Genomic DNA, 23,815 nt, shown 5'->3' with positions numbered 1-23,815 from the left:
TGTCCTGGGTGCTCTGCCCCAGGCCATTCCCACGAGGCTTCTGATGGGTTTTTCCTTTTCTTTTCAGTTCCTGGGTCACGTGGCCCACGTTGTACCAGCTAAAGTGTCACAGGTTTACTTTCCTGGGGGACCTCAGCCCGAGTGCTAGAGGACTCAGGCTGACTTTTGCCTATGACTTCTACATACTTCTACACGTGCCCAAGAGCTGGTGAGTTTGGCCTTCTTATGCTAACTTTTAGCTTGGATAAAATTCTAGCTTTTGAGCTGGGTATGGTGGCTCTCAGCTGTAATCCCAGCCTTAGGGAGAATGAAGCAGGAGGACCTTGAGTTCAAGGCCGGTCTGGGCTACATAGCGAGACCCTGTCTCCACAAATAATATTAAAAAAAAAAAATGTATCCCACAGTGGTTGCCCCTGGTGGCAGACACCAGGCAGGGCGGACAGGGACAAGGAGGCCAATGGTCCTGCTACTTTCCTGTCTAGATCTCACCACTGGCCATACCAGTGTGCTTAGGGTGTGAGTTCCCTGGACTACAAACTTCTATGTCCTTTTTTTCCTGTAAATGTCATACTATACAGTATGTTTTTCAGAATTGGCCTGGATGCTAATTTACTTTGTTTAAAGAAGATTCTAAACAAGGAAGCTATAAACCTAATTAAATAAAAATATCCTCTTTCCCTGCCTTCGTGACGCAAATCAATGTTTCCACAGCAGTGTTTCCTCGTTTTCATTCTCATTTTTTCACTTATAGAAGGTGTGGGGGGGGGTGCGCCATTACCCATTTTAATTAGGTCTAAAGTGGGGGGTTCTCAGCAGGAGGTCTTCAGGGACCTACAGGAACCTCCATCGAGATGACAGAATTCTGCTGGAGACCTGTGAGTACACACAGCTTTTCAGCTTTTGTCAAATTCTCAAGGTTCCCTGACCCCCAAAAAAAGCCAGAGGAATTCTTACAACTTGAGGATACTTATGTATGCACCCATTAAATATTTCATGACTCCCAATCCCACCCTCAGCACCCCCCAACCTAAGCCCCACCCGCCAAAGTCAATTTGCCCACTGAAATGCAAAAGTAATCAGGTTCAAGTCTATCAAAGATTCAGTCAACAGCCAGGCGTGGTGGTACATGCCTGTAATCCCAGCACTGGGGAGGCTGAGGGAGGGGGTTCGAGAGTTTGAGGCCAGCCTGGATGCTATACAGTGAGATCAAAAAAAAAAACCCCAAAGTTAGAGATGAAATTCACTACACCTCTGTATGAAACCAGATTTATTAAAAGTTCTCTACGAGTCAGCAATAGCATCTCACTGGTCACGTATCTACACACATACCGAAAGATCTAGTGTTTCTAGCTGTCCTGGCAGAGGCCCCTGCCAGCCCAGCGTCCTCACCCGGATCAGGTATCACAGATACGCCAGCCGAGCTGAGCAACCTCGAGGGCGTCCCTGCAGGGAGGCCCGTCCTCCCTCCCCCTCCCCCGGGGCCCATGCCCTGTCACACTGACATCGCCAACGATCATTCACAGTTCACGTGGTTCGAGACACGCAGGTTATTCAGACAGACACAGACAACAAAACAAAGGTCGAAGCCAACCGACGACGACGACGACAAAACCGAACATCTGTATAAAAGGTAAAACGTATGTACAAAGTACACAGTACGTGAGGTATACACAGCATTCTCGCAATGCATGTTAGTAGTCCGCCTTGGTGTAGCCCTTGAAGACGCCTGCCTGGCTTTGTGCCATTTCTCCAAGTACAGTATGTTTCATTTACCCGTTTCACCAACTGAGTTCAGCCCCGTCCTGGACAGGGACTGAGACTTGATCTGTTTTTGTTTTTTTAATGCAAGCTACAGTTTCTCCGTGAAGCTCTATCTTTTGTGGGGAGTGAGTTTTTGTCTCCAGAAGCATTCGAGCAGGGGCTGGGGTCCCACCTGCCAAAGAAGCGGAAGGGGGGATGTCCGCAGGGGCGGTGGCAGCAAGAGGAAAGAAGTGGGATCACGTCCCTTGTGACTTTAAGTCTTTGGGGCTCTCTCTGTCGCTCCAGTAGCCAGCTCCACAGGTGGATTCATAAACCACACCGTGTGTGAAACACCAACAGCCCTTCACGCAGGACCGCAGACGCGCACAGGATGCCAGAGGCGGGCCATTCCGTGGGGGATCGTTCTGGAAATTAGTCTGAGCATCTTCTAAGACTGTCCAAAATTCACTTGCTTCGAAGCCCAAAGATGTCTAACATTTGCTCCCAGGAGAGCAGGCTGGGCAGTCTCCCTATCTTTCTTCCTTCCAGACAAGAGGCTCCACCCTGACGATGGTCGTGGGGAAAAAGTGAAGGATAGGTACTAGCACATTTCAGAGGAACTTAATTAGCTAACAGTTTCCAAGGGATCAAATTATTACAAAAAACAAAAACCAAAAAACTGCTGTTTCTGCTCTTGCTCAGTTCTGAAACAGCTGCTTTCTTATTAGCCCGTAAGTGCCTTCATAGTTGCAGGGGACAAGTTTCAAGGTCAAGAGAAAGGCATTATTGCATATGAGGTCTCTCTGGATCTCGGGGAAGAGTCTGGATTCAGGGTTCAGGGTTCAGGGTTCAGGGTTCAGGGTTCAGGCAGGGTCCTGAGCTCCAAACCAACGGAGCAGAGTCACTGGTAACTGTGAGTGTGGAACAAGAATGAGTGTTAGAACGAACGAACAAAAAAAACCAAAAAAGTACTTTCTGATCAGAGAAACTGTGGTAGCAAGTCCAGCTACCAAGGACAAGTTCCAAGATGGCAGGTTTATTGGCCCAAACTGTCACCCTGTTCAAATAGGGTCATTACCCCAAAAAATATCACTGTCTGACTTGCGTCCTTTCCCATTCAAATGTTCCAGATCACGTGTTCTTGAGCACGTGGTGCAGGATGTCCACTCTCTGGGCTAGCTTTAAGAGACACGGCATCCTCCAGTGGGATAAAATACTTGATGACGGTTCACTGAGATGGGGAACAACTTTCCAGGGCAGCCGATCAGAGGGGACGCTGCTCACGTCACTAAGTCACACACGCCAGCCAGTGAGAGGGGCACGCGCAGAGTGCTGCAGTGACAGTCTTGACGCAGTCACTTATCTGGCTGGTAACACGCTGGAGAGCCTGTCCACCTTTAGAAATGCCATGTGTGAGAGTTATGAGGTTTCTGAGGTTTTCTTGGGATCAGCAGAAGAAGGAACTAATGTCACTGTCCTCCTGATACTCTGGGACAATCTGGTCTGAAGTTCCTATTTCCGAGTCGATGTACCCAGGTTCCAAGACAGACTCGAACCAGGGATGGAGGAGGATTTCGGGAGCAGTAAGTCTCTGGGAAGGCTCTCGTCTCAGGAGACTGCGAATGAGGCACCTGGCTTTGGGGGAAATGTGGTCAGGAATGCAGAACTGTCCACGTCGGATTTTGGAGAAAAGGGCACTGGGATCTGAGTCATGGAAGGGGTAGCGTCCAACCAAAAGGGTATAGAGCATCACCCCTAGGCTCCAAACGTCCGCTGCCTTTCCGGAGTAGGTCCCGGTGGTATTGAGAATTTCGGGGCTCACATAAGCTGGGCAACCGTGCTTGTCCGACAAAGCATCGTCTTCGCCCTTGATGATGTGTGTGTCTTCCAGACTTTCCAGTCTGAGCTGGCTTCTGTAGGAGAGAGGAACCAAGCTGTTACTTTCAGACCAGCTGCTATGAAAAAACAAGGCCTTCCCAGTGACAGTGCCCACAGGTATCAATAGCAAAGGCCCTGGGAATGTCACTGACCCCTTCATCTACTAAGCACAGGCTTTCAAGCACCCAGGTTAGAGATTTCACAAGCTGCAATAAATGTTTGCAGAGTTTCAAGACAGTGCCCAGGGTGGAGGGTTGTGATGCAAAGTCCCAAATAGTATTTGTGATGCTAGCACTTGGAAGAGATATCCTAATAGGGGTTACACAATTGGTGAACTTGACATTGCAGAACTGGGCACTTGTCTCAGGAATGTTGCATTTTCTACAAAAGCTATCAGGGAGGAACAGAAGATCCTCCTTCCTCTGGGAGGGCCTGAGCACCCGACAAGCTTGTCTTCTCTCTTGTCATGACACTGACTGTGAGGCTACTTGGACACGCGCTTTGCATTAGAGAACATGAGCCCAAAGTTATGCCTACACAGAGGGCGTCTGCGTCCTGTCCATCTGCGTCCTGGCTGATGGAAAGTTGTAAGGAATGTCAATTACTTTTATTGGGGTGTTTAATTGCAAAGAACATTTGGCCTGGGTAGAGAGGTGACATAAACAAGCAAACAGGACTGTGGATTTTAGAGCTGCACAGCTCCCAATAACTAGTAACCCCCACGCTGGCACACAGAACCTCTGGGTTGGCAGATCAATGCACACACACGTATATATTCTACATGGGGGTCTCTGTTCAGGTAACACGATAGTCTGTGGTCAAAGCCACTTTGATGAAGATGCAGGTGCCTCCTTATTCAGAACCAACCCACCCGCATCTCCTGGATCCCACCCTCAAAGCCACACAGGGAACATCTAATATCTGGTGGTGGCCCTCCTTTCCCTGTCTCTCTGACACAGGTCTGTTTCAGTAGGTCGTTTGTTGACGTTAAATGCAAACATTTGGAACTGAGTGATAGGTCAATTCCTTTTCCTCTCAAAGGTCTGATGCTTTTGGTTTTGTTTTTTTTTTTTTTTCCTTCCTGCCTTCCTGTTCCCTGGAGTGTAGTATACATGTGCTAACTTCACTATGTCCTCAGCATGACCTCCCTGTCGTTATGTAAAATACCCATTGGTTCTGTAAACGGAAAATGTGACTCAGCCCACACTGCCGGGCCCTCATTGGCTGCTGTAGTACTAAAACCCTGCACCTGTGCTGGTTACTGGCTAGCATCAGCCTGCCATTGCTTAACCCCCGGGTTGCCAAACTCTGTGCCCATGACATTGGCCTGTGCAATGCAGATTTCAAAAGCTCGTAAGGAGGTGTGTAAGGCAGGTTTCAGAAAAATGCATCACCATATCAAAGAAGCAAGTTCCAGGAACTGCACATGTCTTCTTGCAAACTGTTTGCTTTTCTTTGCTGATCAGTATGTTTCAATAATTATTGCAAGGTCAGATACAAAGTCATGCTTTATGGCAATTCGACCCAGCACTTTTTTAAGAGTGCTCTGGAGGGAAAAGGCAAAAATACACAGGTGGGGTGAGCCCTGGGTGACTAGAAACAACGAAATAACTCAGTCCCCCTCTGCAATTCTACAGGATTAGACTTTCCACAAGGGATGCAGTCCACCTCTTAAAATTGGTCTATCTCACACAGCTTCCTGGATTCTCTTGTTTAAAACCTCCAACTGGAATCTCGATGTCCCATTATTCTCTTATCAAGCTCGTCATGTCCTTTGTGAGGTAAGCCAAGATCCATATTTAGCAATCCATCCTAGCCAACTGCCATTTATTATTCAGTGTGGCTATTTTTTGAAGATGTAGCCAAGGAAGCATCTAAAGTCACCAGAGGATGTGGACAAAGTATGGGGGACCCAGCCTGAAAAGGAACAAGGATGCAGTGGGAAGGAGTGGCTAGAATTCTGCAAACTCAACAGGCTGACTAGCTGTCATACCCTCCAGGCACAACGAAGAAACTTGGTGTAAGTAAGGATCTGACAGCTTCTTGGAGATGGTAGTGAAGGGCAGGTTAACATCTGAACCCCAGAATATGCATCTTTCTGATCCCAAGGGGAAATAAGCCTGATCTTAGGGTAGAGGTGGGGGAGGGAAGGCATCCAGTCAACATGTGACATCTGCAGAAGCACTAAGGTGTCCCCATACTCCATCCAAGAATGCAGAATGAACCAACCTGGGCTGTGATATTTCAGGAGAACTTCTATACATTAAATCTGGGAAAACTGAGGAACTCTTGGGTTTGTTTGGCACCTAACTGCACAACCTGTACCTTCGTTTTGGTTCCAAAAGGCCACAGGAGGAGCTGTGGCAGCCGCTCACCTCTCCTCCGTGGAGAAGACGAATTTCCTAAGCTTCAGGTCCCCCAGCACAATGGCTGACTGGTGGCAATGGGCAACAGCAGAGACGATCTGTTTGAAAAGCCTGGCAGCCTCCTCTTCCCGCAGCCTCTTCCGGCTGCGCACGTAGGAGTGCATGTCCCCAAAGTCCTTCTCAAAGAAAACATAAGCCTTGGTTTCGCCAAGGATCACTTCCACGATACCAGTAATGTTTCTGTGTGAGGGCAACTGGATGTAAGGCCTGATTTTGTCCTGGTAGTGTTTAATGGGGAACACCTGCAAAGAGAAAGTAGTGCGTTTAGGAGGCTAGAAAAACAGGGGCTGCCTCCCGAGCAAATCCTTCAGGGAGGTGGGCTAAAGTTGTCAAGCTTTGCTTGGCCTTGGGATGCCAGCAGCCCCATTCATTTCCCTTATCTCTGCCACCAATTTATGTGGCCCCAGTTGGGCCTTGCACCCTTAAAACCAGTCCCCCCTAGGGTCTCGGTCTAGCAAACCCACAAAGGTTATCCTTCACAAAACTCATGCTCTGCTAGAGCAACCAGCCCCTTGGAGCTAAGCCCCAGCTCCCCTCTCCCTTTCCTTGTCCATAGACACAGGGCTGAGGCTGAGTGTCTGAGGGAAGGGAGCCCCAGCATCCACAGGGCTGAAAAGTAGTCCCTGGTATGCACGTGTGTCCTGCAGATCGGAAGGGCTCGGCCTAGAGAGGGTGAGGAACATGTTGAGTCTGCAGCCGCCATGGCGCAGGGGCCACAAACACGCAGAGCTGTCATTAGTCAGAAGGAAGGGATGACTTGGAAGGAGAGACTGTGACAACGCAGCCTTAAGCAACTTGCCTACACTTGTGACTCAGGTGTAAGCAGCCCAGTCGGGAGTCACATTCTCCCAGGAGAGGATGAACCTTCTGAATGGTCTTTTCTCATTTGTTTGTTTATCCCCCCACAGCCCAGCCACCCCGCCCCCAGAATGGGCAGCATGTCCTCTAAGACGCCGGCTGGTCTCTTTAAGGGCCTTTTGTTCAGTTCGGTTACTCATATCCTACACTCAACTGGAAATGGTGACACATGGGCTGTCACCATCTGGATTCAGCTATTATCTGCTCAGAGGAACTGGAAGGGGTTGCACAATGACCAGACCCACCCCACCTCTGAGGTGGTTGCTCTGGCATCAAGCAGAAAAATCCTTCTGCTGCCCTCTCCTTCCGCCCCTCCCACCCCAGGACACACATGCTTCTCCCAAAATTGTTCTCAGCCCCGCACCGAGAAGAAAAGATTTTTCCCCTTTAAACTGGGCTTGATCGTGCATTTGAAATTTCACTGGTGAACAGTAGGTGGCAGCAGTAAGCCAAGGGGGGTGGGGGGGGTCAGGTGAGTTGCAGGAAACCCAGGAGCAACTTAAACTGGAGGGGGATGAAATAGAGCAGCCTGGGGGGTTCTGCGTGTGCCCGAGACGCGGGTGTCCCCAGGGTCGCGAAGAGCAGACAGTGCGAGCGATGCGCGCGTACGTGCGCTGCGGGACACCCCGCGGATTCTGTTCCTAGTGTGCTTCCTCCTCCCGAATGGGGTCTCTTAGGTTCAATGAAAATCGCTGGCCGGAGAAATAAAGTGAATGAAAGCGATTGTCCCCAGCCGGCGTGAGCTTTCCAACACGCCGGCCCAATGTCCCTGCCCGGGCTGGAAGAGCACCTCCGACTGCTCCCTTGGGAGGGCGGCGTTCTCGTCCCAGTCCGAATCCCCTGGGCAGGAACCCGACCGGGTCTGACTACCTACAAACCGAGGCGGGGGACCGTGAAGTTCCGGCAGAGAGCTGCCAGCCGTCGGAGCCCCGAGGAGGCGCCCACTGCAGGGCGTCCTTCCAGGACACGGGGGAGGGGGGGATGAGAGAAGGGCAATGGCATGGCCTGGAATCCATTGCAATTCCACAACTTATATGGAACGCCACGCGCTAGCTAAATTGAGCGCCAACGAAAGGAACGTGGAGATAAAGCCAATTGAGCACTGCGCTTCCTCTGAACAGCCGAGCCCCCATTATGTCCCTCCACACGAACCCCTCAATCTCCAAAAAGAGCGAAGCTGCGCCAATGCCGCCTTTATGGGACTCAACCCACTCATCCGCCCTGCCCCAAACCCATGCGTCGGCACCTCGATCGCGGCGGGTAGAAGCCCAAGCATCTTTGCCGACCACCCCGCCCCGCTCGCCCGACCCCCATCGGGTCCCGGCCCCGGGTCGCCTACCTTGCAGCGCAGTTCGCGGCCGGTGTGGATGCACAGCGCCCGGGACACATGCTCGCGCTCGGCCAAGGGCAGCAGCAGGTAGTCGGCGATGCGGCTGGGCCCCGGTACGCTCCCGCAGCCGCCGCCGGTTCCCGGGGCGGCGGGCAGGGGCTGAGGGCTGCAAGGCGAGCCGGGGGGGCTGAGGTAGTCTGGGGGACTCGAGCACTCGGAGAGGCGCGGGCACTTGGCCGCCACGGCTGCGGGGTCGTCCGCGTCCAGCAGGCGTTTGGCCGGGGTGCCCCGGACAGCTGGGAACAGTAGGGCCGGACCGCGGGGCTGCGAGGCGCCGCTCATGGCAGAGCGCACAGGACCAACCCTCATCGTGTCCCTGGCCCGAGCGGCCCCGGCTTTGTAAGTCCCCGGATCCGCGCAGGGAGGGACTTCGGGCTTGGCGCTGGCACTGCGACTTCTTCCAGCCGGCTGGATGGAGTTTGCAACCCGGGTTTGGCTCGGCCCCCAGGAGGGGCAAAGCGGGAGCCGCTCCTTGGCGTGAGTGTTGCTCGCGGGGACCACGCTGGCTGGGCGTCCGGGGGGCGGAGGCCGGCTAGGGTCCCCGGACCCCCGCTGGCACCAGTTCGGGGAGCCTCGCTGGGGGCAGCCGCAGCTATTGTTACCGAGGCTGCCGACAGTCCCGGGGGCGAAAGCGGCCGGCGTTGCCCGCCTCCAGAGCGGCGAGGACAGGATTCCACAGGCTCGGAGGAGCCACGGAGCAAATGCACTTCCCAAAGCAATTAGTCGCGAGCAAAAGCCGGAGCAACTTTTCCGCGGCGCTCCGGGTCCTGCGCGCTCCTGGGCTCCCGGCGTGTGAGCGAGCGCGACGCGCTCGGAGAGAGTGAGTGAGTGTGAGCGAGTGAGTGTGTGCGCCGCACTGATCCCGGCCAGGGTACTCCTCCTCCTTTTCCTCCACCTCCTCCGCCTCCCGGTGACTCACGCTGTATACACACACACTCACAGGCCGGGCTGTGTAAACAGTTGGGAAGCCGGGTTGTGCAATGAGGTGGCTGCGACGACTCCGGCCGCGCCGCGGGGCTCGCAGCCACCGGAGCGGAGGGAGGAGACTGGGGGAGGGGTCGTGAAGTTGGAGGTTGGGGAGAGGGGGTGGCCGGAGGGCTGGGGATGCTCGGGGCGGCGCGCGCTCGGGCGCAGGTGGTGCGTCCGGGGCCGTGTTGGGCGCGCGCACACGCCACCCCCCTTCCTGCCCCCCGAGTGGGGCTGGACAGGAGGCGGCGCGCGCCCTCCTGCAAGCCCTGGGTTCCGCGCTCGAAGCCGAAAGAGGGGGCGGGGGAAAGTTCCCGTGACGTCAGGGTCCCGGGGAAGTGGGCGGGAGGGGCGGAGCCTCGGGAGGCAAAGCGCCCGCTGATTGGTGCGCGCGCCTCATTCACAGCAACACAATGGGCTGGGAGGCGGGAACGCGCACCTCGGCGCTCTGCCCCCGGCGCTTGCTGCGGCCGGGCGGTTACACCTTTTGCCAGGGGGATCCCCACACCGCTCCGCGCCTGGGGAGTATCGGTTGGATCCGTGGGCGCCGCCGAAGCCCGGCTGTAGCCGGAGGAAGCGGGGAGAGGGAAGGTGATGATTTCCAGAATCAGTCTTTCACCCCCACGCGGTAGTTCCGGGGAAGACCCGTGCGTGGTAGTGAGTGTGGCTTTTTTTTTTTTTTCCTTTTCCTGCTCCCCTCCCAGCTCTAATCCCCAGCGTCTGTTCACTTCCACAAATAGAACCTTCTGTTGGATGAAATAAAAGCAAACACTGGGCCTTCTGCGCTGCCTCCACCTCCACGCCCCTCCCGCGCCTGCCGCCCGCCCGGATTGCACGGAAATAGCTTCTTCAGGCTCCCCGGCCGCCCCTTCGCGGTGACTCGCAGGGCTTCCTGAGCCAGGGTTGGGGGGAAACAAAGGATGTGGGGAGCGGGCGGAAGGGGCCCACGTGGTCGCCGCCGGATTCCTGTCCCTTCCCGGGCCTCCGCATGCGCCGCAGGGTCGAGGGCGGCGGTGCCAGCCTGAGTATCGGGGTGGATGGTAGGGAGGTGGGTGGAAGTCGTTCTGGCCACTGCCGGGGATGGAGAGGACCCGCAGTGCCGCCAGGTCGTGCAACATGATTCGGTTCGCATAGAACTATGACAGACCTTGTGCAAAACTCCATCGAACACCTTGGAATCTGTCGGGTGTTTTTTTTGTTTTTTGGGTTTTTTTTCCTTGAGAACCAGGTCAGTTTGGCGTCCCTGGACGCCCAGCAAAGATAACTTTTATCGAAGTCCTTCCTCACACCTCTGCTAAATACTTAATTTTGTAAAACCAGGACAAGCCCCAAGAATAAAGCCTTTTCATTATTAATTCACCATTCATTCAACAAACACTAATTAAGCATCTACTGAGGGCTAGACGCTGGGGATTCGAACATGAAAATGGAACAAGTAATAACAGCCAGCGTCGATTGAGGCCTGTGGTGTGCAAGGCCCTGTGTGTTACTTCAGTTTTACAGCCTCCCTCGAAGAAACTGAAGCCTAGGAAACAAGCTTCTTGCTGTGGCTCAGCTAGTGAGCCAGTGGCAGAGCAGTCAAGTTCTTGGGCACTCTTGGGAACTCGGGAGAGACTACAATTTGTAGGGAAAAGAGGATTTAGGGAGGCCTCCATCTAAAAGGCATTTGACCTGGGGATGGATGGAGAATCGCTCAGGAGAAGGTATGGACGGTGGGTAGCCCCACCAGGCAGGGCTGCAGTAAGGACAGGTTGCTCAAGGAGGTAGCAGGCCAGCAAAGAGTAGAGCCTGAGAGGTCGTTTGGGATCTCATTGTCTCTTATGACAGAATCTTAAGATCCGCTGAGCTGTCTGCTGAGCCTTTGCTCCTGGATAGTGAACCCAGGGTGTTCCATGATGTGTGTACCTCCCTCCAGGCCTCCTCTGAGACACACACCTCAGCCCACCAAGCCACTATGGCCCCTGGACCACTAGACCTGCTGCTGTCAGAGCCAAGCCTTTCCTCCTGCAATCAGCTTCTGGGGCTGGCCTTATCAGCTCCCTTTTCCTGGCTGTCTTGGCCAGGGGGAGGCCCTTGAGGGAACTGGGCAGGTGGGAGGCAGAGGAGAGAAACCAGGCTACTTCCTCTCTTCTCTCCATTTGGGGCGGCCCACTGTGGCAGCCCCTCTGGCTGCTGGGATGACCCCCACATCCTTCAGGATTGTGGATTTATTACTTGAGTGGGTAGCAGGAGCCTTTTTGGAAATTGCCTGGACTAAGAAGAACGGAATTGCCAAGGTCATATGCCCCTCTCAGGAGATCTTGATCTTGATCAAGGTCGGGTCCTCTTGCCCCAACCTGAGTCACCTGTAAAGGGCATCCCAGATTCCCAGTGCTCAGCTGGGGTCATCCAAGGCCTCCTTCAGACTGCACAGCAGCCTGGCTTCTTCCTCCTGCCCCTCTCCAGGCTTCCCCTCCTTCATACTGGTCTCCATCTAGAGTCTGCCTCCTGGGGACCGCAGCCCAGAGCACCCCTCTTCACCGTCCCAGCTCACTCCAGCAACTCTGACTCCTGACAGTGACACCACTTTGTCTTCCATCCCCAGGGTGGCAGCAGCTTCCTGACATTGCTGACTGTGTCACCCCCAGCTCCCTGTTCTGTTCCGTTTTATTTCTGCTCTGCTTTGTAAGTAGTTCCCCACATTCAATTCTACTAAACTTGCTGGGTTCTGTTTTCCTGCCTGTCCCCTGACTGATAGATGCTCAACATTTTCCAAGTCCAGCCCCTCTGCTGCTCCTGTCAATTTAGTCCAGCACCTTCCTCCGGACACCTGCAGTGAGCTCCTCAGACACTAATCCCTTCAGTCAGCAGTGAGCACCTACTGTGTACCAGTGCCCCTACTAAGTTCGGGAACCACAGTAGTGAACAAAGCAAAACTGTCCTCTGTCCCTCTGTCCATTACTCACACAGCTACCAAGTAACTCCTAAAATGTTAACTTGATGACATCAGGCCCCGGCCTAAAACCCTGAAGGGACCCTCGGATAAAATCCACATCTCACAGGGTAGAAAGGGCCACCCTCTTCCAGGTCCTGCTTCTGGTTGGACCTACCCATGCCAACTCCTGGCAGGGTCCCAAACACATCTGCCAGTTCACACCTCTGCACTGTTGCCAGCTCTGTTCCCTCCCACAGGAATTCATTCCTCTCCTGCCAGTCTAATGAACTCTTCAAATCACCACCCAGATTTCCCCAGCATGTGCAGTCAGATGTGTGTGTTCTCCTAGGCGCAGCGGAGTCCTCCATCCAACCATCGCTTGTGAGCCTTTCCACTCAGCCTTGTTCCCAGAAAGCAGCGGTCATAGCTTACTTCACTTGTGTCTCCAGCCCCAAGCTGGGGTCCATTATAAAAGAGAAGCTTTGCAAGTGTCAAATGAATAAATATGCCAAGAGCAGAAGGCCACCTTGGGAGACCCTGAGCTGGGAGACAGAGGGAAAAGCAGCATTTAGGCAGAAACAGCCTAGAGGGCACAGCACAGACCTCAGACATCCAGCCCTGGCAGGCAACAGGCTGCTGGTGGTTGGGGAAGCGTGTGGTGAAAGCTCGGGGACCTGAGGTCTGCACCCCCAGGGGAGGCTCGTGGACCTCTAACGGGGCCTGAGATCTAGTAAGTTGAGGACAGTGAGCTAAACTTGCCTTGATCTCAGTCCTGGAGCAAAGTAAGCACTAAACTTCCCAGCCTTTGCAAACGCTGACCTGACAAGCTAATTGCTTGTTCTGCTGTGAAGGGGCCACAGTGAAGGCCTACTTTCTCTCCCCTGCAAGATGCTTATGAAACAAAAGATGGAAAGATCTAAAGCAGTGTGATGACATTGGTGCCAGATTACCAGCTGTGAGCATCAATCAGTATTTAAATAGCCGTCAAAGGCTTGTCTTGACCACAATTGGAAAAGAACCTTCTGATGAAAATCTAAATGGATAAGTAAAACGTATAAGTTAATAGGACGCCAGTTAGGAAGTCATTCTTAGGGCTGGGGGCGTGGCTCAAGTGGTAGAGGGCCTACCTAGCAACTCTGAAGCCTTGTGTTCAAACTACAAGTTCAAACAAATAATGCTTTAGGGAGTTTCTTCCTATGTTTAAGGGAAAGTGTACATGTGAGAGTGCGTGTGCACACGTGCAGGTTTGAGTATGTGTACATTTGTGTGCATGCATGTGCAGGTCTGAGTGTGTGTGTGTGCAAGTCTGAGTGTGTATGTATGTGCACATGTGCAGGTCTGAGTGTGTGAGTGCATGTGTACAGGTCTGAGTGTGCATGTGTGTGCATGTGCACAGGTCTGAGTGTGTAGATGTGTGCATGTGTAAAAGTCTGAGTACATGTGTGCACGCATGCAGGTCTGAGTGTGCGTATGTGTGTGGGTGTGTGCACATCTGTGCATGTGTACAGGTCTGAGTGTGTACATGTGTGCACATGTGCAGGTCTGAGTGTAAATGTGCATGTGTGCAGGTCTGAGTGTGTGTGCACATGTGCAGGTCTGAGTGTAAGTGCACGTGTGCGGGTCTGAGTGTGTGTATGTGTGTGCACTGTGCAGGTTTGAATGTGTGTGCAGTGTGCAGGTCTGAGTGTGTAAGTGTGCGTGTGTGCAGGTCTGAGTGTGCGCGCGTGTGTGAATCTTTGAGTGTGTGTGTGGATGTGTACAGGTCTGAGTGCGTTTATGTGTGCAGTGTGCAGGTCTGAGCGCGTGTGTCTCCTGCAAAGCCTCAGCCCCACACTAAGCTGACACTGGGTGCTAGGCCATGTGGAACTGGGAAAACCATTGATTTCCCTCCAGCTTTTCAGGAAGTTGCGTACTGTGCAACACGGGAAGCCAGTATTGATTTTTCTGGACAAGGTTGGACACCCTACGAGCTGGGTTTGACTCGTTGTCACTCGTGCCAAGGCAGGTGCATGGCAGCTGGAAGCTTCTGAGCGTTCCGCTGACTGTAAGGTACAGGGGAATTCTCAGTGTCCAGGGGCCCCTGTTCCCATCCCCACGCTTCACTGCATACAGGCGTCACAGCCACATGGCAGGTGTGGGTTGGGTGCTTTATGTTCGTCAACCCTAGATTCCAAGATACAAATTTTTAAATTTGGAACATATTTAGGGAAAACAGTATTTCAAAGGCTAGGAAAGAAGTAAATATTTATTATGTTCCCACCATAAACTAAACCCTTTCCTATTGTTTAATGTTCAAAACTGCCTTCGAAAATAGCTATTACTGGCATCATTTATATAGATAGATGCACAGACTCAGAGATGCTGAGTAATTTGTCTAACATCACACAGCTGGACGGGGCAAAATTAGAATTGGACTCTGGCTGGCTGGCTCCAAGCCATGCTCTTTCTACTTTCTTCCAGATCTCCCAAGGAAGAGAGAGAAAAAGTTTAAATATGGTCTCACTAAGTTGCCCAGACTGGTCTTGAACTCCTGGACTCAATAAATCCTCCCTCAGCCTCCCGAGTAGCTGGCACTACAGGTACACCTCACCATGCCTGGTTAGTGAAGAGAAATTCGATCCAAACATTTTTCTTCCTTCATTAGAAGAGCACAGCTCCTCATGGGCCTGCCCCCCATATCTGTGGCTCCCTGGACAAGAGGACAGGTGGAAGCTCCTTGTGACCTGTTTCCCCCTCTCTTCCCACTTCAGCTTCTGCCCTCACTGTACAGCGCCTTGTGCTCTGGACATCCAGCTGACATATGTAAACACCACACTCACGCCCCCAGTGGTGCTGCCCCTGGGCCCTTTCTTGCCCACCTGTGGGCCTAGTCACTTTGGGAAGATGAACCCAGGTCCCAGAAGCCTTTGAGGCAGAGGATTCTGGACTCCTCGGTTCCTCAAATTTGTCCTGGCAGGGCAGGTGCAGACTGCCTCTGCAGGAGGAGGCTCCAAGGCAGGGTCCCAGTTCCCAGGTCTAAGGGAAGTCCTGGTCCCACGGAGGATTCCTGGCCGTCACTGGGATGCTCGCTGTGGCCTCCTCTGCTCCTTGCTGCCTGTTACTTTTCAAGCGTTTATCCTTTTGACCTGGTCTGTAAGTAGAACAATCTCTGCCCTCGCAGGAATGAAGTATGGTGGGAAGGGCAGCTCTCACAGAAATACAAACAAACGACTTCCACCCAGTGCCTGGAAGGGACAGGATAATTTGGCAGAAAGAGGAAGGCAGGGCAGGAGAGTCCACAGAACAGGTGACCTTGGAGGGCCATGGGCGATCTGTGACTTGCTCCACAGGCAGCAGGTCCACTGTTTGCTTGCATCGTTGGCGTGGCTGGACTGGAGGCTTCTGGGGCAGAGGCCGGGGTTTCCCGGATGTTGAGGCGAGCACAGCTACACGCTGCCTTGTTTCCCTTTCTTTTGAGTGGTTTGGGCAACTTCACTCTCTGTGGCCACTCACCTGCCCCAAGACCACCTGCAGTTGGGGGACAGGGGCAGCACGGGGTGGCCGATGCTGGTGGGCAACACTGTCACCCGAAGAGCTCTGTGCACGCGGGAGGGATTTTCTCTTGCCAGTGGGACAGGAACAGATCTTCATGTCAAAAGGGACCTGGGTTCCATGTTTGGCTCTGCCATTGACTCTCAGTGTGAACTTAAGTCACTTCCCTTCTTAGTGCCTCGCTTTTTTTTTTTTTTTTTTTCATTTTTGAATGAAGCTATTAAATTGGAGATTTTCAAACTGGGTTCCTTGGAGCCCTTGGGGCTTTATGGTAGCTCAAGGTGAGAGCAGGATCCCAGGCTACCCCCTCTCGCATCTTCTGTTCAGACCTTGTTGAAAAAAACAGTTTTCACTGCTTTAGAGAAAAAATATTTGGAAGCTACTGGCCTTGGTGATCTCTGAGGTCCTATGCATCCGTGACGCTAATTCTACTCTTTTATTGAATGTCAGGAGTTACAACTTGGAGCCCATAGGCCAGGTGCAACCTTCAGCCACATCTCGGGAGTAAGGCGTGCCTGTCCAGCTCACCATGGTTCCCCGGTCCTCACCATCTGACACCAGCGCATTTGGGTTAGCAGCCTGGCCCCTCAAGGCCTGAGAGTTTCCTTTCCCGGAAGTGCTCCCCTGAGTTCCTCTCTACCTGTGAGATGCTCCCGATGGCAGAAGAGACAGGGGTCCAGAGCCTGGAAACAAATCTCTTCCAGCTGACAGCACAAAGGGGAGCCAGGTGGTCTGGGGATAAGCGCTGCCCCCAGTTTCCTCCCTGTCTGCCCAGCCTAGAAGAACACCGTGATCAGTTCAAAAACATTCTTTGCCACTTTTCCCATTGAGAGCAGGGCATCTTGAATCTGGGCAGGCTTTGGCCAATCAAGGACAATGAAGTGATGCTGACTTCTGACATGGGGTGGTAAAAGGCCAGCTGGCTTTCTTTCTTGCTGACTGGAGCACTGGCACTCTCAGTCCTGGGCTCCTAGGTTAGAATCCCATTGGTCCTGAGAACACTGTGCTCGAGAGGCCACAGGAGGTGGCCGTGTGACAAACAGCTGAGTCTGGGTCTGCCACTGCAGCAGCTGGTCCAGCCCAGGCAACAGGCAGGTGAGTGAGGACACTGCCTCAGGAGTGAACGCTGCAGCCCAGACACCAGGGAGCAGACCAGAGGGCTTCCCCTGCACCCCAACTCTGTGTGTCCTGGTGCCCAGAGTGGCTCTAGGTTTGGGGGTGGTTTGTGACTTGGCAACAGACAGCCAGAACAATGTACTGGGACTATTCCAAATGGATCAGCAGGCCCGATGGGGAGAACCCCACCCCACCCAGCCCACAGGACACTATTAGAGGCTCCGATCTGGATGGCCTTGTGCGAGCAGTCTTTGCTGTCTAACCAGGATTGTGAGCCCGGCTGCTGGAAGAGAAGGCTTGTCCAAGTACACATGACGGCTGCAAACCCCTGAGCATCTCTGGGATCTGGGGAGGCCCCGCTTCAGATCTTACAAGCTCCACCGCACCCGTGAGTCATTTTGACACATAAAGCATTCATCAAAAGCGCATATAAATATGCATACCCACATATATCCTACGGGCTGCCTTTTCCTTTTTCTTATTTAAAAAAAAAAAGTCCCCACCCTACTGTGATGTGAGCCGAGGTCCGCAGGCTGTTTTTGAAATCATTCATCTTTGCTGCTTCTAACCTTCCATTTTCCCTCAGCCTGCACAGCCTTGGTGGCAGCCAGCCAAGACCCTCTCTCTTCATGCTCAGAGGAAGCCAGGCCCCGTGCACAGGGCCATTTGGTTTCTGGGGTTTCCATTAAAACCACCTCTAGACCGGAGGCTCCTCTTCCAGGGGTGATACCCCGAGGATGAGAGCAGACCGTGAGCTGCAGGGGGAGGCAGCTCCAAGCTGAGCGGGAGCAGCTGTGGAGGGGCTGCACGCACTCTGCACACCTGGTAGGTGCACATCTGAGGGGTGCAGGCAGCCTCCTTCCCGGGAGGATGTCCGCTCATGGATAATCTGCCTTTGCTGGAGAAGGAAACCCATCTATACTGGGCACTGACCGGTCTCTGTGCTTTGTAGACATAATTTCATTCAAACAGTTCTCAAATGGTCATTACCTTGATTTTACAGCTAACAAAAGGGAAGCTCAGAGAGGCTAAGTAATTTGCCCAAGGTCACACAGCTAGGAAGGGTCAGAGTTCAAAGCCAAATTTGGGCCACTGCAGGGGACTTCCCTTTCTCCACTTTCCCCAGACTCACTCTCCTGACTATGCTCACCTATTTAGGAATCTGCAGAGTGATGTCTCTGCCTAAGCAGTGGGGGAGGGAGGATGACATAGGGCCTCGCCTGTAGGTTTAAGGGAGACTTAGCAAGCTTCTGTGAAACGCAATTCAATTTATCAAAACTTTTTAAGCCCTTTGTCTATTGGGACAAACCTGGACTGGGCCTCTGGAAGAGCCTGTTGTCCCGAGCAAGAGTCATTTGGCATTCCGTCCACGTTTCTTGAGATCCTATTAGGTGCCAAGGATCACAGTAGACACTGGAGTAGAGTGAAGAGAGACCTCTGCCAGGGAGAGCCCACCCCCCGCCAGCCTCTCTAGTCCCTGAAGCTGTCCTGGTTGAGAGTGGAAACATCCAAGATGCATCCACTTGAAGCTGTTCCTGGAATTTGATCCACCTTGACCGACACGGTGGCCGATGCACGCAGAAGCAGATCAATGAAAGCGCCACTGCACAGGTGAGCCTGCCACAGGAAGTCACAGTAGCAGAAAGTTACTTGTGCACACGGGAGGGATCTAAGATACTAAGATGCGTCTGTCAGTCAGGGTAACTGGAAGCTGGCTCTGCCCCAGCAGCAGGGGGAGGGGGAGGGGAGGGATGCAAATCTGATCCTGCTCTGGTCCTCACGCGCCTGTGTCGGTTAGCATAGCCTTGCTGCTGTAACAAGCACAGCCCAACGGAAGTGGCTAAAGGACGCAGAGATCCATCCACTGCTCTCCCTGTAAACACCTGGGGTGCCATTCCTGATGGGTGCAATTTAGGGACACAACCTCCTTCTGTGTTGAGGCTCTAGCTCCTCAACCCCACAGTCAAGGTCAAGTCTCAGCTGCATCCAGGTTCCAGCTAGCAGGCAGAGGACGAGGACATGAAGCGAGCACACACTCAGCCTGGCAATGGCACACGTCTCCTCTTAGTCACAACTTCTAAGTTTACCTTTTTTTTTTTTTTGGTAGTACTAGGATTTGAACTCAGGGCCTTACACTTGCTAGGCAAGCACTCTATCACATCAGCCACCTCCCAGCTCTTTTCACTGTCGTTGTTTTGGGGACAGAGTCTTACATTTTTGCCCAGCCCAGCTTGGAGCACAATCCTCATGTTTATACTTCCCTTGTAGCTAGGATGATAGGGGTGTGCTACTAAGCCCAGCTTTATCAGTTGAGATGAGGTCTCACTAACTTTTTGCCTAGGCTGGCCTTGAATTGGGATCCTCCCAATCTTTGCCTCTCAAGTAGCTGGGATTACAAGTGTGAGTCACCGTGCTCTGCCCAAGTTTAACTTTTATCACAGTATGTTAGAATTGTTCTATTGTTGTTAATCTCGTCACATGCCTTATTTGTAAGTTAAACTTTATCATAGATACGGATGAATGAGAAAACACAGTATAGGTAGGGCTTGAAGCATCGCTCTTCAGGGGTGAATTGGGAGTTTGGAACACATCCCTCGTGGATAAAACAGGGTCATGGTAAAGTCACCCTGGCTGGCCACACAGCTCGCATTGGGAAGGATGCAGTCACATGGTCTCACCAGACTGCAAGTTGGAAAAGGTACATCAGGAAGACAGAGAAAGCAAGTATGGGTAGACTCCTGCAGCTCTCTGCCTCGAATGGCAAAGAGGATGTTTTCTGGCAGAACCAAACCTCCACTAAACCCCGCAGATAGCTCGGGAGAGGCTCCAGGGCTGGATGATTTCACCTGCTCAGCACGGAGCTATCCTTGTCTGCATCCGAGGTGCTGGCTGGCCTCGGCTGGCTGCAGCAGGCCTGAGTGTCACGTCTCAACAGGACAACACTGAACAGACGAGGAAGGCGTCTCTTCCTGCCTTCCTCTCGGGAGGGAAGAGAGCTGCGGCCCCCGCACAGCCCTCTCTCCCTTCAGCAGATTTGGGTCTCGTCCCCATGTCTAAACCAACTACTGTGCTGTGGGCTGAATTGTGTTCCCCAAATTAGGGTTGAAGCCCTAATCCTCGTGGGACTCCATTCGGAGCTAGGATCTTTAAAGACATTATTAAGGTAAAATGAGGTCACACGGGTAGACCATGCATTCTTATAAGCAAAACAGCACAGATTGAAGACGCAGGGAGAAGCCCGCCATCCGGGGTCCAGCCCTTGACCTTGGATCCCAGCCTCCGGAACTGTGAGGATAAAGTTCGGGTGTTGAAGCTGTCACTCTGTGATCCTTGGATGTGGCAGACTCTCTCGTATAAGCAGCAGTAGCCAGGGTCTGACCAAGCCACTCTGGGTGGACCTTGCCAGCCCACGTGGCACGGGACAGGGACATGTTGGGGCTGGGGGAGCTCCCCCAACCCTTCTCTCACATCCATGTGGTCAGTCCCCTGGTCTCCTCCACTGGGAACCAGTCATGTCCCCTGTGTGTCACACCTCCCACTGGACCACAACTTCTTTGCCAGGCCCCGTGGTCCGTGGTCTGCTGGTGAATGTTTTAGGGATTGGTTTTGGTTGTAGTGCTGACTGATTTCTGTGGTGTACATTCTCCCACAATGGCCTGTTTGGAACCACTGACCACTGACTTGGGAAGAGATACACCCGGTAGGCAGCTTTAGCTGGCTGCACCTCCCCGTTGCCCTCTGGGACAACAGAGACAGTCTCTTATCTATTCTGAGTCCAAGTCCCAAAAATGATGTTCATGAGAAAATGGTTTGCAGGGTGGGAGACAGATAAAAGTGTTTTCTGGGCCCCTGTGAGCCACAGAGGGCATGGGAAAGGAGAGGGTGCCATGTCCTAGAAGTGTCCCCTCCTTTGCTTGTTCCCAGGCTGGAGGGTGAATGCCACTATAAATAATGAAGTGCCAGTAGGGTCCAGCCAGGGCCATCGGGTGAGGACTCTCGCTGTGTCTCCAGCCCCATTCACACAATCGCTTCCTCTGTTCTCGAGCCCCATTCCCTCCCAGTCTCCTCCCAGCCCCGTCCTGATGAAGGCCACCACTGATGGCCACTTCCTCTGCACCAGGCCCTGGGCTGGGTCCCCAGGCCCCCTTCTCATTGAATTCACACCACTGCCTCACAGATTTAGTGAGTAGAGTCTGGTCCCAAAGATGAAATTCATGGAGGTCAGAAGAGTGGATTCAAGGTCAAGGGACAGGGTTGGGTTTTCCAGGGTGCTTCTTTGATCAGTCGGGCCACCCTAAGGCACAGAACACGATAATACCAGTGACCACAGCTCATGGCTATTGAGAGTGTCAACTAAAGTGAAAGGATGTCCAGAGGCACCTGGAGACTTTAATCCTCAGACCCTCTGTAGGAGGCAGGGTTAAATTAAAGTCCCCATTCCGCAGATGAGGGGCCTAAGGCTCAGAGAGGGTGGGAAATCTGCCCTGTGTCCCCTGAGCGAGTGGCAGGTTAGGAAACTGTAGCCCCTTCCTTTACCAACCCCTCCACACCCCCATTCCCCCCCCAGACTAACTCTGGCTTCCTGCTTCTCCTCAAATGCACCAGAGCTGAGCACTTTCCCGGGTGCTTGGGGAAGATCCAAGTGCCGTTTTCCTGCCACAGCGCTGGCTGGCTGGCTGGCTGGTGGGAAAGGAAGTAGCCAGCTTGTCCCTCGTGCCCGACCTCCAGCTGGCCCAGCCAGCCCTGGGCAGGGAGGAGGGGAGAATGGGGCTATTCAGACTTTTCCTGGTGCAATAACTGATTGCAAAACCTTGCATCCTGCGTTCTTTATGGAGGGTGGTGACTTGGAGCGATGCAGGGCGCCCTACACTCCCCCAGCTGCCAGAACTGGGCCCTGTGGGTCACACACCAGTGTAGTACAGTCACCCCAGGCTGGGACAGGGAAAACCACAGAGACTGCAGCTGCCCAGTGGTCACTCAGCTCTCCAGAGCCCTATGCTCTTTTCACCAGTGCTCCCACGCGGGAGGGGCAAAGTCAATTTGGAGGACATTGATTTGTCCAAGGTCACCGGATGCATAGCTGGCAGGAAGGCTCCATCCACCCCGACTTTCAGACTCCTGGTCCCCGTGCTCTGCTAGGACACTGGGCGATGCTGTTCTTAGGGCTCAGAGCAAGCAGAGGTGACAGGAAGACAGCAAGACAAAGGGCCTGTAGCCAGATGACCCAAGTACATGTCACAGCTGTGCCACATCAGGCAGGCCACCTGACCTTTCTGAGCCTCCCTTCTCCTTTGTAAGTAAGACTAAGAAGGTTAAGAGTTTAAGCTCTATAGTCAGCATGTCTGGGTTTTAATCCTGGCTGTGTGACCTTGGATAAACCACTTAACCTCTCTGTGCTGTTTCTTCATCTATCAAATGAGCATTTTAAAACCCACTTAGAGCTTGTTGTGAGGATTTCCTTAGCTCATGCAAGTAGGGCTTTTAGCACAGGCCTGACAGATGGTAACAGTCAGTAAATATTAGCTGTTATTATCAGCAACGTGGAGGAGAAAACAGCTTTTGGAGGTTAGCGGAAACGGCACGTGTGTGTGTGTGTGTGTGTGTGTGTGTGTGTGTGTGTGTGTGTGTGTGGTTAGGAGAGGCACTCCCTCCCCAGAGTGAATTGGAACCTTCCAGAAAGGAGGAGGAAGCAGGAGGTGAGGATCCCGCTGGCCCTGGGTCTGCTTTGGAGTATTTCCTTCTGAAACAACCACCTGACCCACACTCTTAACTCTTCCTGTGTCAGGCACCACCGCCTCTGGCCACTCCTCACACCAGCCAGGACTCCCTTGGGAGAATCAGCCCAAACTGGAGACCTTCCTGCCAGGGGAGTCGGAGGGCAGAGACATAAATGCGCCTTGGCCTTGGGGTTTCATAACTGCTATGAGTCACCTCTCACAGACGACCTGGCAAGGGGACAAGGCTACGATTCCTGCCCATGAGGTGGACGCCAGTGCCCTTCCAGGCTCCTCTACCGGAAGGACATTCACTGCTGGTCTGTGCTAAAGGAGTGGCAAGGCTCAGAAGAGGGGACTGCACATGCCCCAACCTGGGCCACAGCTCCCCCATCCAACATCACTTGCCTTCTTAGTCCTTGACCGCCCCAGGTCCTGTCCAAGCTGCCTCACAGCCCTGGCAGCCTGCCTGCCTGCCTTAGTTAGAAGTTTCGCTTGCAAGGAACTGGAATCATAGGATTATAATAAATAGGGGTTTATTTTCTCACATGAAAAGAAATTCAAGAGCTGGTTGTGGTGCAGCATTTCTATAATCCCAGCACTGGGGATGGAAGTAGGAAGATCACAAGTGTAAGACCAGCCAGGGCTACATAGCAAGACCCTGTCTCAAAAAAGAAAAGGAAAAGAAAACAAAGAAGTCCAAATCTGAATGAGAGCTCTTGCTTTTTCGCAGTCTGGTGATGTCAAAGCCAGTCATACCATGACTTCAAGATTGCAAGGTAGCTGCTGTTGCTCCAGATATTACATTTTTGTCTCAAGACAAAAAAAAAAAAAAAAAGCAAAGGGCACAGAATAGTGGTGCTGTTGGTGTCTGTTCTCATATTGGTTGTTTACTATTGTATAAACTTCCACTGCAAAATTTAGAGGCTTCACACAACAGTCATTCACCAGCTCACAAGTGTGAGAGTCAGCAGTTTGGGCCAGGTTCAGTTGTAGCCTTAGCTTGGCTAACTTGTACAACAAGCCGAGTGAGTGGCTCCACAGGGACTGTAGTGTCCTTGTGTCACAAACCTGCTATGGGACGCTGGTGGTTGGAGACGGGACAGTAGGAGCAGAAATTGAAATGATTTATTCATTGTGGAAGTGGACGGCGCCCATTTTGCAGAAGCAATCCTGGCACAGCTCCATCTTACCCAAGCACGACCCCTTTGGAGACTTCCTGCCTCCAGAACTGTAAGAAAATAGAGATCTGAGTCATTCCAGCGCTGTAGGATGTCGTCTC

General features: G+C 52.9%; 1 protein-coding gene and 1 long non-coding RNA gene across 2 annotated transcripts; one reads left to right on the top strand and one right to left on the bottom strand.

The window, feature by feature from the left end:
* Positions 1 to 1,252: 1,252 nt before the first annotated feature.
* Positions 1,253 to 9,257, bottom strand: Trib1 (tribbles pseudokinase 1). Its single transcript, XM_020166393.2, has 3 exons — positions 8,242 to 9,257; positions 5,994 to 6,286; positions 1,253 to 3,653 (listed from the first exon to the last, which is right to left on the bottom strand). The coding sequence occupies exons 1-3, from the start codon at positions 8,599 to 8,601 to the stop codon at positions 3,188 to 3,190; spliced, it is 1,119 nt and encodes a 372-aa protein (XP_020021982.1). The 5' UTR covers positions 8,602 to 9,257; the 3' UTR covers positions 1,253 to 3,187.
* Positions 9,258 to 9,657: 400 nt separating this feature from the next.
* Positions 9,658 to 10,316, top strand: LOC141421374 (uncharacterized). The gene is made up of 2 exons (XR_012445964.1): positions 9,658 to 9,849; positions 9,999 to 10,316. It is a non-coding gene; the product is annotated as an uncharacterized lncRNA (long non-coding RNA).
* The last annotated feature ends 13,499 nt before the right edge of the window (positions 10,317 to 23,815 follow it).

Source organism: Castor canadensis, chromosome 3 (genome assembly GCF_047511655.1).
Source record: "Castor canadensis chromosome 3, mCasCan1.hap1v2, whole genome shotgun sequence".
NCBI classification, from domain to species: domain Eukaryota; kingdom Metazoa; phylum Chordata; class Mammalia; order Rodentia; family Castoridae; genus Castor; species Castor canadensis.
The sequence above is the reverse complement of the archived record's forward strand: the minus strand, read 5'-3'. Positions and strand labels throughout refer to the sequence as shown.